This window comes from Cervus elaphus, chromosome 11, assembly GCF_910594005.1.
Source record: "Cervus elaphus chromosome 11, mCerEla1.1, whole genome shotgun sequence".
NCBI classification, from domain to species: Eukaryota; Metazoa; Chordata; class Mammalia; order Artiodactyla; family Cervidae; genus Cervus; species Cervus elaphus.
In genome coordinates this window covers 8,767,548-8,781,941 of record NC_057825.1, presented here as the reverse complement: position 1 = coordinate 8,781,941, position 14,394 = coordinate 8,767,548, and the positions used below count along the sequence as shown (strand labels likewise).

Sequence of the window (14,394 nt, the reverse complement as noted above, 5' to 3'; positions counted from 1 at the left end):
CTCTGAGAAATTTACTTTAGGTATAAAAAACTTGCAAGCTGAGATAAAAAGCCAAAATGATGTATCTTTGTTGGTTCTAAGTCCTGGGAATGGCTGCTGCATTACCATCTCTTGACATTTGAGAAGTGATAGAATTAATCCTATTTTTATTTGCTTTCCCTCCGCTTCCTCACATCCCTCTTTTAGCTCACATTGCTGAAAGACCTACTGAAGACCTACTGAAGTTCTCAGTAATGTCCAAGCTCATTGCACTCAGACAGACCTGGGGCATGAGCATGGCCAGCCCAACACATCCCCAACCATGGCCCCATTGTCCTGGGCCACTGGCCATGACAGTGAGACCCAGCTGTCATGCTGCCCATAATAAGTCAAAGGCAAGTAGCAGTACCTACAGGTTTCCCATAATAAGTAAAAGACAACTAACAGGCATTTTTCAGAATGAATTCTGGTCTAGTTATTCATGTTCCCTGGAGACCCCAGTAAAGATGCTGGGAGCTAGGACCATTGTGACTCATGGCATCTTCAAATAGATTGCTTTGCATCCTCTAGCTTGTTCGCTTATGTCCTAACATTATAGAATGTAAGTTTTTCTTTAAATCATTTATTTGGGGGCTTCCCAGGTGGCTCAGGGATAAAGAATCCACCTGCCAATACAGGAGCTGCAGGAGACACGGGTTTGATCCCTGGGTCAGGAAGATCCCTCGGAGGAGGAACTGGCAACCCACTCCAGTATTCTTGCCGAGATAATCCCATGGACAGAGGTGCCTGGCAGGCTACAGTCCATGAGATCGCAGTCAGACATGACAGAAGCAACTGAGCACATTTATTTATTTGGCTGTGCTGGGTCTTAGTTGTGGAACTCGAGATCTTTGATCCTTGTTGTGGCATGCAGGATCTAGTTCCCTGACCAAGGATTGAACCCAGACCACTTGCATTGCAAGCACAGAGTCTTAGCCACTGGACCACCAGGGAAGCCCCAGTATGTATGTTTTTAAAAGCTGAAAATTGCCATGAGGGCAGGGAAGAAAACAGGTATGCACATACACATTAATAATAAGTGATATCTTGTTCTGGTCACTGGGATGGAGGACTAATATTTCCCCCTTCCTGCAGCGGTTCTTCTTACAGAACAAAAGAAAATTCCAGGAGGGTGAGGGAGGTGACTCAGAGTAACAGAGAGATCATCATTATTTTTAGAATTTCCTTTCATTATGAGTTTTAGATTTGGAACTGGGCTCGTTTGTTTCTCCAAAGGGACAAATCTAAGAGTGGGAGCACTCTGAGGGATTGAAGAGTATGGTATTTCAACCCTAGCTAAGAGAAGCTAGGGCTGGGAGATGCTGGGGGAGGAGGAGGAATGGGAGAAGAAAAAAAAAGCTGGTGGAGGTGGTACTATTTTAGACTCAACGTGCCCAACATGAGCAAAGTAGATTGTGCCTAGAGACTGCCACCAGCTACACTGTTTGGGTTTGTTTTGTCTACTAAAAGCCAGACGGAGAGAGAGGGAAAGTATACAGTGGAAACATTTAAACTGCTTTTCCTTTCAAAATGTGTGAGATGAAATATCTGGCTAATTTCATTGGGGATCTTGTATATATTTCCAGGCAAGGGAAGTGATCTTTTTGCTCTGGTTTTGCTTTGTCATAGTGTTTTCATAGCGTTATTTATATTGCTTTTCTGACAGATTTGGAGGTGAAGCCCTTTCCCAAAAGGATGAGCATGCAGAGGTCAAACCTGTGTCTCCCCTGGCTGTCTCTCTTTTTTTTTTTTTCCTGGCTGTCTCTTTTACAGAAGTCAAGGTTCCAGGGTGACAGGTGCCCTGACCCCAGGAGAGCAGGTCCAAGATGATCCTTTACCTGGGGTTTACCAAACACAAGCTTTTGACTGTGTGCATTGGGTCCTTAATTGATTTCCTTAACCATCACCACAGATATTTTTGCCTTAGTGAGGTATGATCAGCAAAAGGACAATTACAGGTTAGTAACAACATTATCTTGACAGCTTGTTCTAATTCTCATGTCTACATGTTAATTTGGCATTCATTTTATGAGACTCTTGATTTATTACCTATTTCTTGATTGACTTGAAAGACTGTGTCTTCAGGAAAAGCTTGTTTCATATAGTGTTTTGTTTTGATTTGGGATTTTTTATTTGGCTGCACTGCGTCTTAGTTGCAGCACTCAGGATCTTTAGTTGCAGCATGTGGGATCTAGCGCCCTCACTAGGGATTGAACCTGGGACCCCTGCACTGGGAGCATGGAGTTTTAGCCACTGGATCACCAGGGCAGTCCCCTGTTTCATACCGGGTTGCTCTGTGCAGAAGACCCGAGGGTCAGGGCTAGCTTGGAATGTGATTGTGCTCCACAGAGAGCACAAATGTGATATGTTTGATCTTGCCCAGAGCACCCTCCTTCCTAAGCTATATCCTTGCCTGTTTATCCTTTTGTTCTCAAAAATTAATCTGTTAAAAGGTATCATGATGTGGAAAGAGGATGAACTATGAGGCAAATAGACCTGGGTTGGAATCCCAGCTCTGTTGCTTACTAACTTTGAAGCTCTAAGGGAAAAGTGTTTATCTTCTTGGAGCCTCAAGCCTTGTCTGTGGAAGGAAGGTAATGGCTCTACTTTGGCAGGATGCTAAGAATCCACTGATGCTATGTCTTAAACTGCCAAGTATGCTGCCTGTTGTGCAGTGGGTGCAAGTGGTGGTCTTTGCTGTCATTACTGCGGTGGGTGACTTTCCCACCGCTTGGTGGGCTGGACCATGAAGGATCCAGGAAGACCTGATCTTTGCCCTAAAGTAGATAGGATTGCTGCATGGTGGCCGAAGTTCTGGAAGCACAGAGAATGCCTTCCTCCTGTGGAAGTATTCCTAACACATCACATATGCAACTGGAGAAATTTAAGATCCAGACATTGATGATCTTTTAAGAAAAACCAACTAACTCTACAATGTTCTCTACACAGGCTGAAAATATTTTCAGAGGAAAGCGTACCACTCTTTGGCCCACCTTTGCCATCCCCACCGGTGTTTACAGACCACCAGGAATTCAGGGACTTTTTGCTAGTGAAATGTAAGTTTCTATTTTGAAATGTTTTTGTACCTTGTTCTACATCAAAATACATTCCTTCTAATTCTTGCAAGATGCTGTACAGAAGATATCATCATTTAAGCATTGATTGCATTCCATGTTCTGTTAATTTTTTGTGAGAAATGTATTTAGTTTTCTGATGGTGTTTTGGAGGTCTCTCCACCAAATAACTAATATTTATTCAGTTCAATAGGCCTAGCTCGGTGCTCTTTTATATGTGTTGTATCACGTTCTTACAACCCCATAAGGAAATATGGTTATATTCATTTTACATAATAGAAAGTTGAGGCCCAAGGATCTAAATAATTTGCTTAAGAATGCTCAGTCAGCAGCACAGCTGGGATTCAAACCCATAACTGTCTCGACCTCAAGCTCCTAGCTCTACTGCACACTTCCTATTCTGTGTGCTAATGTGTAACTGGGCATTCCACTGTATTGACTCAGTGTCTGTAGTCCACTAAACCACCAGCTTTTTCTTCCAGAAGAAACTTTTATTGGGCTAAGAATTCCAGTACTCTGCTTGGGCAGTGGTGGTGTTATTTTTTCTAACAAAATGCAGCAAATATATATTTAATCCCATCAAATAGCATCCTATGGTTTGGCCCATGTGTTGGATGGATGGGTGGATGGGTGGGTAGGTGGATTAATGGATGGATGGATTAGTGGGTGGGTGAGTAGGTGGGTGGAATGGTGGATGAGGGCAGGTTTGGGTGCGCTAGGTCTTCAGGTAATTAGTTATACCCTCTGCTTAGGAATCTTGTTATCCAACAGGAAAGGCAAGATAGATATACCTATGGACTATGAGTTTGTACAGAGAAATTTAGCGAGTTTTTAAGGATTCTTCCATGAAAGAAGGGTAATAAGAGCATTAGGAAATGGGTGGCATTTACAGTGAGAAGTTTCCTTGAGAAGGACATTCTTCAATAACCTAACATTTGTATTTCCCTTTGTAACTTGATTTATTTTAGTAATTAATGGTGAAAAAGCCACTTTGGAAACCCCAACATTCGCCCAGAAACGTCGACGAACTCTGGATATGTTGATTCGATCTTTATACCAGGATTTGATGCCAGATTTGCACAAGGTAACCCCGGGTCCGTGGTCTTCTTTCCTTCCCACGGGGTCTGAATTGAGAACACAAGTCCTCGTGATGGTCCTGGTTATGAGTGTAGCGTCTCCTGATCCTTGCTGTCAACGCTGGACTGTGGCCGCCAGGGCCTGGGGTTCTCTCGTGGATACCATGGGAAGAGGGGATGTTGAATGTACATGTGCAGGAGTGCGACTTTCCTAAACAAGCCTGAGGGGGTGGCCGTGTAGGCGGGGGCACGAGTGCCAGTCCACAGCCCCCGGGGCAGTGGCGGGCTTTGGGGTGGCTGACCTGGGGTGTGCCGCTCAGCGTTACCTGTGCCATGGGACTGATGGGCAGGCGAAGTAGAGTTTTGGGAGAGAGACTACGCTGTCTTAAGGTTTTCTGGAGATTTACTGTCGAGCACCACATTCAGGCACTGAAATATGCCTGTGCATTTACTGAAAATCCACATTGCACCAGACACTTCCTAGGCTGAAGGTGTATCCACACTGATGAGACCCAGCTCCTCCCTTGAGGAGCCCAGCACCTCGAGGGCCCCACACACTTTGGAGGCCTCCAAACTCAGTATAAGATCGCCATGTGTCAGGGTGGCTAACAAGTGTTAATGCAGAATGAAATCTTCATTGTTTAGAAGCATTTCTCGCATTTAACAAAGAACACAGAACAAGTAGGGACACTCCCCTAGAATCAGTGCGGCCACAAACTCCAGCAACAGGAGTTGCTACTGAATGTGAACATAAATGTAGTTTCTGGTCTCACCCCGGGGAGATGAAGAACATCAGAACAAACTGGTGCTCATGTGGTCCTTTCCCTTCAAACCAGTGACCATCGCCATCTTATAGGTGCCCTTGATTTCCAGCTGGTCTCTACACCCAGCTACTTACAGGGCTTGGGCCAGACCAAACCCAAGGCCCTAAATAGCCAGCCATAATTGGCAATCTGCCCATTTCTTTATTTCCTGAAAGTCAAGGAAGGATGAAGAGAGAGTTATTGTTGTTCAGTTGCTAAGTCATGTCCCACTCTCTGCAACCCTATAGACTGCAGCATGCCATGCTATTCTGTCCTTCATTATCTCCCTGAGTTTGCTCAAACTCATGTCCATTGAGTCGGTGATGCCATCCAACCATCTCATCCTCTGTTACCCCCTTCTCCTCCTGCCCGCAATCTTTCCAAGCATCAGGGTCTTATTCAGTGAGTTGGTTTTTCAAATCAGGTGGCCAAAGTATTGGAGCTTCAGCATCAGTCCTTCCAATGAAGAAAGGGTACCAAGAAGAGTATGTGATGTCTTTGCAGATCTCAGCTGAAGCATCACTGCCTTAACAGGCCCTCCCCAGCCCCCAGCTGAAGCCAAGTGCCCCTGTTAAATGCCTCCAGATGCTTTATGTATCTCCCCTTCATAGAAATTATCCATGTGCCAGTCGTGTAGTCAGTTACTTTATCTTCCCCATAGACTCTGCTCCATGAGGACAGAGATTGTGTCCACCACATTGCCCAGATCCCACAGAGCATAGGTGCCCAGCCACTACATGCTGACTGCAAGCATGCACCTAGTTCTCTGACTGCTGTCTGGAAGAAAACTGACATTTACTGAGTGTGCTCAAGCACCTCCCACGCATTTCCTCCCTTAGTCCTTGTAACACACCTCAGAGACAGGTATTAGCGACACAAAGACACTGAGACTCAGAAATTAAGTTCCTTGCCCAAAATTACCCAGAAGGCCACAGAGCTGACAAGTCCAGGGGGCCCTGTTTGCATGGAGTTGAGTGCGTCGTGTTCCGGGGCACCTTCTCTGAGAACGGCATCCTTGGAGCTGTGCAGCGTAGTGGCCGATCACTCTGGGAGGTGGTTAGTGAGTGGAGCGGCTGGTGTGCTTGCTTTCTGAGCCCTGCTCTCAGCCCTTCCGCGGGACTGGCTCTCCCCCCGTTGACTCCTTAATCCCTCATGCCTCACACAGACCTGGGCGGACACGGGAGCGGTGCTCCATGTATGCTTATTGAGTGAATGAATAGAGGCAGCAGAAGTAGGACTGTTTGGACAAATAGGTTTGTGGATTAAGAGAAGACAAAGATGAGATTTGATAACCATCTTTGGAATTTATAACTTGTCTTTCTTTTTCAGAACATGCTTAATAGACGATCTTTCAGTGATGTCTTACCGGAGTCGCCCAAGTCAGCGAGGAAGAAAGAGGAGGCCCGCCAGGCAGAGTTCGTTAGAATAGGACAGGTGGGTTTTCCTCTGACACCTGTTGTGTAAGACACGGAGTTGTGAGTCCATCCAAACCAGATGGCCCTTCTGCAAGGAATGTCATGTTTGCACACTTCTGGAGGAGCTCTGTCACTTCTCTTAGGATCATTGGGGAACCATAAGGAGGATTTTTTTTTTTAATTTTATTGAAGTATAATTGATTTTCAATGTGTTAATTTTTGCTGTACAGCAAAACGATTCAGTTATACATATTTATATTCTTCTTCATATTCTTTTCCATTGTGGTTCATCACAGGATATTGAATATAGTTCCCTGTGCTGTACAGTAGGACCTTGTTCTTTATATGAGGAGGGGTGATGCTGGCTGGGACAAGAGGCCACAGGGCTCAGTCCCTGTTCCCTCTTGTCAAGGGAGCACATACCATTTGCTTGACTCCTGGGGATTTTCTGAAGAGTAGAGAGCCAATTTAGGGAAAGCACCTTGAACTGGACCCTGGCAGGAGTCAGCACAGTGGGGTCTGTCCTTGCAGGAGACCCTGATTTCCCCCCTACCGCTTGGAAGCAGTCGTCACAGAGAGGTGGCTACCGGGCATCACCTTATTCCAGGTTTTAGAGGAATCCATTTCCTCTCTGCCTGGCTCCTCCGTGACATTAGTGTTTCTCAGTTCTGGAGGTGACACAGCCTTCTGCCTTGGTCCCATGTCACAAGAAGGAGGAGAAGAGCTATCTGCTGCAGACAAGATTCTGACCTGAAAGTGGAAGCTAATCAGCAAGGCAATCACGAAAGCTTAGCAGCAAAGATAACCTTTTCCCAAAGCAGGAGCCCTGTCACCGGGGCCTCCAACTTTGGTCCGTGTTCAAAGATAGTACCCCGACTCTACTTTCAGAAAATCTGATTCATCAAGTTTGAGGAAGGACCTGCGGATTTTTTTCAGTACTGGTGGTTTGGAAATAACTGTACTGATATATTGATCAGTTGAAATGACAGAATGCATTTGAAGTCATTAGATCCAGCTGACTCCTTTCCTTATCTTCAGTGATAGGGCAGCGTGGGTACCTGAAACAAGCCTGAAATTACTCCTGTTTCATTTTAAAAAGTTTTTTTCAAGTCATAACTTGATTCTTCTGCTTTTACTGCCTGATAAACTGAAAGAGATCTCTGTTCTGTAAGGCACTAAAGCTGAAATCCATCGTGAGAGGGGACGCTCCATCAAGCTTGGTGGCATCGGGGATCTGTAAAAAAGAGGTGAGTTGATGCTTTCATGTTCAGCTTTGAATGTCCTGTGTCTTCAGGGAAGTTATTGAGATTCTTAGAAAGAGCTCTGTGGGACAGGAGGAAGAAGAGCTTGTCTGTGGCGGAGTCTGCCGACGAAGCCCTAGGTAAGGTTGGGCAGCATTTAATGAGCGCCTCCTGGCTTCCATGGTGTGCCTGCACCTTTGCTTCAAGGGGCAGAGCTGCTGGGCCGGGCCTGGACAGGCAGACTGAGCCCCGCAGTGTGCCTCAAGCCTTGTGTGTGTACAGACCGCTCGGACATCCTGACCAAATGAGGCTCTCACCAACAGCTCTGCAGCCGGGCCGTGATCCTGTGTTTGCAACAAGCTCTCAGGTGGCGCCTGTGCTGCTGACCACGGACGCACTCAACAGCAAGGCTCTCGGGCAGTATTTCTGCAGCTTCGTGTGGGCTAGAGCCACCCCCCGGACCTCTGATTCCGTAGGTCTGAGCGGGCCTGAGAGTGTGCGTCTCCCTCGAGTTGGTGCCGACGCAGCTGCTCAGAGGCCACCGCTCAGCAGTCACTGCCGCCTCTGCCACCCATTCATGGCACGGCGTCTGATCATTTCTGCTCCCGTGGAGGAAGAACCAGGTGGTCATCAAGCACAGAAGAGAAAACACAGAAACAAATCACAGTGTGAACTTACTGTTTGCATTATTTGCATTGTAAAGTCGTACCCTACATACTTCATTATATCTATGTTCAGAATATGTAAAAGATAATTAAATGGAACAACTCCACAGACAATGTATCACTGGAGAAGTGGCCATTGTAAAAGCAAAAGAATTATGAATATATCTACTTTCGCCCTAAAGGTATAGATGATCTATATCTGAACTGTAGAACCTACACAGTTCAAAGTCTGGTTTCAAGAAAATGATGCGCTCAAAATACAACCAGTGCTGAAATACCACAGCCAATTTAAGACAAGACCAATGGTAAAGTATCTTTTCCAAAGGTTGCCAAAATTCCCACTGTCTGCTTATTCATTTGAATAGTAGAATTTGTAGTGTTGTCAAGGACTTCATAGATCGCACAGTCCAATAAGATTTAGTAACTTTCTTAAAAAGTTCTTAGGGAAGTGCCATTCCAAGTAATGACCTGCACTTGGGCAGCCCTCTTTCAGTTTATAAAATATCTTCACGTCCTTTGTGTGATCTTTTCACAACAGCCCGAGCCTCATCTCAGCAATGAGGTCACTCATTTTGAGGCTGGTAGGTTTCATAAAGGGATAGCATGATTTTCCAAGACAGGAATAATTCACACAGTGTTTACCCTCATCCCAAACAGCACCAGGTCACCCAGGTGACCTCAGAGCCATCACTCCTACTTCGAGTGTGCCAGCATGTGCTCACTTAGAACTTACAAACACACCCATGTACACACGTTACATGTGCACACAGGCACATGCACACAGGTACAGCGTCAGGTAAAAGTGAAGATGTAGGGCGTCAACTCATCCCTGAGAATCTCTATAGGCTTCCTTGTCCTTTGAGGCCAAGCCACATGCTCTGGAGGGAAGTTAATGGTTCCAGGCATCAGCCACAGCTCCAAGGGAGCAGTAAGGCAGTGCCGACTATTCCTGCTCGATCAACATGGAATGAAACCAAGGATTCGGGCTCCATGACATGAACGTGTCACGTGGGGGAACATGAGTAGGTTTCATCGGAGCCCTTGACATATTCCTACGAACAGACATTTTTTTTTTTCTTGAAGATTTCATAGCCATAAGTGGGTCAATAAGCCTTTTCATGTTAAGATGATAGCAGCTTCTTGCATTGTGTGTGGTTTAATAATTTTGCCAAATCAGCAGCACAGGAATCTGACTTTTTTTTAGAGAGTTGGGTGGGACTTCCTTTCATAAAGAACTATTGTGAAACCTCCAAAAAAAAAAAAAATAGGCACCAATTGGTCCAACTTCTAAAAGAAACATTTGCTTAGAAAACATTACTGATGCTTCCCTAGCCCTTGAGGGCATCATTATAATACAGGTCTCGGTGCCAGAAACACCTGACTGAGCCTTTTCCTGTTGCATGCATTTCTGGGAGGAGACTTTTTTCCTTAAGAAAGGTGACTGAGTCAGAGCCCGTCTGGCTCCGGGGCCGGGGCGTCTGTGCTGCTGCTCTGGGTGGTGTGTGTGCCTTTCCCCCACGGGCCGGCCTGCTCCTCTGTGCTCTCAACCTTCCTGTCTTGTGTTGCCCCGCAGCCTTGGGAGCCACAGTGTTTCTGCAGTAACTTCCCTCATGAGGCTGTGTGTGCGGACCCCTGGGGCCAGGCCTTGCTGGTTTCCACTGATGCCGGCGTCTTGCTAGTGGATGGTTAGTGAGTAGCTGCTCCTTTAGCTGTCTCTCTGTGTGACTTGTCTTACTTCTAAGATGGGTGACCACTGGTCAGCTCCCTTTGGATACATGTGTCCTCAGCGGTGAGGTTAACAGAGTTTCATCCCCCTACAAAACTACCTTGTTGTTTTCAACACACAAGCGAGAGGGGGAGGCATCCATGACAATTTCATCCCTTCCCCAAATCTCTGATTAATCTGTGATGCAAGAGACACGAGTTCGATCCCTGGGTCAGGAAGATCCTCTGGAGAAGGAAATGGCAATCCACTCCAGTATTCTTGCCTGAGAAATCCCATGGACAGAGGAGCCTGGCAGGCTACAGTCCATGGGGTTGCAAGTGTCAGATATGACTGAGCGACTGAGCACTGAGTACATCAAACGACCTGCAAGGAGAATCTCCTTTGCAGGAATACTTGTCATGATTCCAATGTTTGACTTTAAATCAACATGGCCACATGGTTCTTTAGAACCTCTGTCTCAGGGATATACTCTCTCTCAAACCACATTTTTTTTAAGGCTTCTAATTCAGAATGTACTCAGTATCTAAAACAAACAATAAGGATCTTAGATAACCTGTTTGATGGATAGAGAAAGAAAAAGATTTTGACAAGAAGACAGATCTCAACTCAATATTAAGTCAAACTTCTCACAGCCAGGTGAGTCAGCCTGCCCCAGGGAGGCAGACAACTCCCTGTCACCACAGATCAGTCGCCAGTGGGACATGACCTTGGCGAGGATGCCCTAGAGGGAATTCAATTTTGGGTGGGGATTTAATTTAGATTCAAGAAATGTGCAGGAGGTCTCTTGGATTCTTCCAGACTCCTAATGAGTGATAAAGGATCTAAAGGATAGTAGCAAGTAACCAAATAAAAGAATTTATTTAAAAATAAAACAAAAATAGACCTTGGAGGCTTAGTCTAATCTCTTAGTTTTACAGATAAAGAAAAGGAGTCCTAAAGAAATTAGGACTTCTCTGGTGGCTTAGATAGTAAAGCGTGTACCTATAATGCGGGAGACCCAGGTTCAATCCCTGGGTTGGGAACATCTTTTGGACAAGGAAATGGCAACCCATTCCAGTACTCTTGCCTGGAAAATCCCATGGACAAAGGAGCGTGGTAGGCTATAGTCCATGGAGTCTCAAAGAGTCGGACACGACTGAGCGACTTCACTTTCACTTTTCTTTCAAAGAAATTATGTGACTTGCCCAAGTCCTAACAGTTAATTAGTGGCATTTCTGGGACCAGAACCCAGAGGTGATTCCTCGTCCGGTGCTCTCTCCACTTAACCAACTACATTTTACTAAAGTTTATTAAAGTTGATTAAACTCTACCAGTGTTACCATTTTTAGCGTGATGCAGATTTCCAAAACCATCAGTTCAGTTCAGTTCAGTTGCTCAGTCGTGTCCGACTCTTTGCGACCCCATGAATTGCAGCACACCTAGCCTCCCTGTCCATCACCAACTCCCGGAGTTTACTCAAACTCATGCCCATCGAGTCGGTGATGCCATCCAGCCATCTCATCCTCTGTCATCCCCTTCTCCTCCTGCCCCCAATCCCTCCCAGCATCAGGGTCTTTTCCAATGAGTCAACTCTTCGCATGAGGTGGCCAAAGTATCGGAGTTTCAGCTTCAGCATCAGTCCTTCCAATGAACACCCAGGACTGATCTCCTTTAGGATGGACTGGTTGGATCTCCTTGCAGTCCAAGGGACTCTCAAGACTCTTCTCCAACACCACAGTTCAAAAGCATCAATTTTTCGGCGCGCAGCTTTCTTCACAGTCCAACTCTCACATCCATACATGACCACTGGGAAAACCATAGCCTTGACCAGATGGACCCTTGTTGGCAAAGTAATGTCTCTGCTTTTTAATATGCTATCTAGGTTGGTCATAACTTTCCTTCCAAGGAGTAAGCGTCTTTTAATTTCATGGCTGCAGTCAAGTCCTGGACAAATAATTATGAAAAATTTTATGATGAAAAGAATGTCAAATTCTACCTGTTTGCCTTTTTGGGAAAGAGAAAGTAATTTCATGATTATTTGTAAGACCTGTCTGAAAACAGAAAAAAATTCTCTTTGAGTTGCTTTTTTGTAAAAGTAAAATCCAAACCAAGAATACCCAAGTCCCTTTATGAAATTTGCATCTTTATGGATATAAAATGTAATGGAAGTGTCAGATATAAGGATTATTGTGATTGCCAGGAAATCCTCTTCTTTCAAACTTGAGGAACATTGTCTATGCAGGTGGTAGCCATATATATCCACCACCAGCTCGCATGTATTACTCAGATTATTACTTTCATGTCCTGATTATGCAGTAATGCTTCCCTGTTTGCTTATGCTGAGAAGAGAATAACCCTTAAGGCTTTCTTTGTATTCTTTGTTGTGCTTTTAAGCCATAATTATCTTGTTATTTCTTTGTTTGCCTCTGTCTTGTCTACACTTAATTCTATTACGAATTGTTTCCATTAGTGAATCTTCCCATTTCGTTTCAGGGCAAGTTACACTCTATCCCATTAGCCTCTGCTTAATTTCATTAGACTCATCCCCTTGAGAGTCTGCTCCTTTCAAGGTCACTATTAAAAATTCTTTGCATTCTAAGTGTAGCAAAACCTGCTCTGAAGGGAGACCAAATACTGAATAAATATGCTATCACCATTTGTTTTGTTTTGGTAATAGAAAAGCCAGATCATCTAAAAGATGGTTTCTTCATAGAGAGGTTACAAGAAGGAATCCATAGTTTTGAAACAGTCATTGAACCCACATTACTTTCTCATATCCTTGCCTGCTCTTCCTTCCTGTGCCATATATAAACCTATCTAGCCACAGGAGTACGTGAACGCTGTATATTGTCACCCTGCTTATTTAACTTACATGCAGAATACATCATGAGAAATGCCAGTCTGGATGAAGCACAAGCTGGACTCAAGATTGCTGAGAGAAATACCAATAACTTTAGATACGCAGATGACACCACCCTTATGGTAGAAAGCGAAGAGGAGCTAAAGAGCCTCTTGATGAAAGTGAAAGAGGAGAGTGAAAAAGCTGGCTTAAAACTCAACATTCAGAAAACTAAGATCCTGACATCCAGTCCCATCACTTCATGGCAAATAGATGGGGAAACAACGGTAACAGTGAGAGACTTTATTTTCCTGGGCTCCAAAAATCATTGCAGATGGTGACTGCAGCCATAAAATTAAAAGATGCTTGCTCCTTAGAAGAAAAGCTATGACCAACCTAGACAGCATATTAAAACGCAAAGACATTACTTTGCTGACAAAGGTCTGTATAGTCAAAGCCATGGTGTTTCCAATAGTCAGGTATGGATGTGAGAGTTGGACTATAAAAAAAGCTGAGCACTGAAGAATTGATGCTTTTGAACTATGGTGTTAGAGAAGACTCTTGAGAGTCCCTTGGACAGCCAGGAGATCCAACCAGTCCATCCTAAAGGAGATCAGTCCTGAACATTCACTGGAAGGACTGATGCTGAAGCCGAAAAAGAACTGACTCATTAGAAAAGACCCTGATGCTGGGAAAGATTGAAGGCAGGAGGAGAAGGGGAAGACAGAGGATGAGATGGTTGGCTGGCATCACCGACTCAATGGACATGAGTTTGAGCAAGCTCCAGGAGATGGTGAAGGACAGGGAAGCCTGGTGTGCTGCAGTCCATGGGGTCGCAAAGAGTCAGACATGACTGAGCTACTGAACAACAACAAAGCCACCTGAGAAAGATTTGGTAAAGAGTAAGTGCTAATTTACTCTGTACAGAGTTGGGCAGCCACATGGTATCCCTCTGTTTTAACTGTGAAATGACGTGCTTCTGTCACATTAATTCTTCACATCAGGGTTGTTCCCTTGCTCACCCCATCAGTCCATGGGCATGCAGTACTGTTTTTAGGTTACAACACCAGCTTAGAGCTCAGACTTTGTCCTTGCATGGCCTTCAGTTCCACAAGTTCAGGACATGTGCTTTGACAATTTTCTAGCACCTCTGAGCCTCAGATTTCTCATTTGTTAAATGGGAATATTAGAAATTCCTACCTAATAGGGTCATTGTGGGACATTTACATTAAATGACACCTACAACACTTAGCATTAAGGCCTGATATGTAGGAAGCCCTGGGCTTCCTACATGCCTGGCCTTAATGAAGTAATCATAGTTATTTAGTCAAATGCAGAGATGGACACTGAAATGAATGATCATCTCATGGTTTGAAAAAAGGAGTCTTGCCCCCACAGAAGCACAAAGAGCCTCAGAATGAATCCGCTTGGGAAAGCCTGAGGTATTGGAGGAAGGAGAGTGTTTGATGAGCTGCCCCCATCATGAAGGACAACTAGAGACAAGTCATCTGTTTCATAAGAGCTTAGCAGGCTCTGTGCTCTGACAAATCCAGTGCTC

At 44.9% G+C, this 14,394-nt stretch overlaps 1 protein-coding gene across 4 annotated transcripts in view; it reads left to right on the top strand.

Moving 5' to 3' along the window:
• GARNL3 (GTPase activating Rap/RanGAP domain like 3) overlaps positions 1-14,394 on the top strand; it is a 161,475-nt gene that overhangs the window by 123,204 nt on the left and 23,877 nt on the right. For all 4 annotated transcript variants that reach the window (XM_043917122.1, XM_043917119.1, XM_043917121.1 and 1 more), the window contains 6 exons: positions 1,931-1,976; positions 2,968-3,074; positions 4,061-4,176; positions 6,301-6,405; positions 7,559-7,633; positions 9,866-9,977. In XM_043917122.1, the coding sequence (XP_043773057.1) occupies positions 1,931-1,976; positions 2,968-3,074; positions 4,061-4,176; positions 6,301-6,405; positions 7,559-7,633; positions 9,866-9,977 (561 nt within the window). The remainder of the gene's footprint in view (positions 1-1,930; positions 1,977-2,967; positions 3,075-4,060; positions 4,177-6,300; positions 6,406-7,558; positions 7,634-9,865; positions 9,978-14,394) is intronic.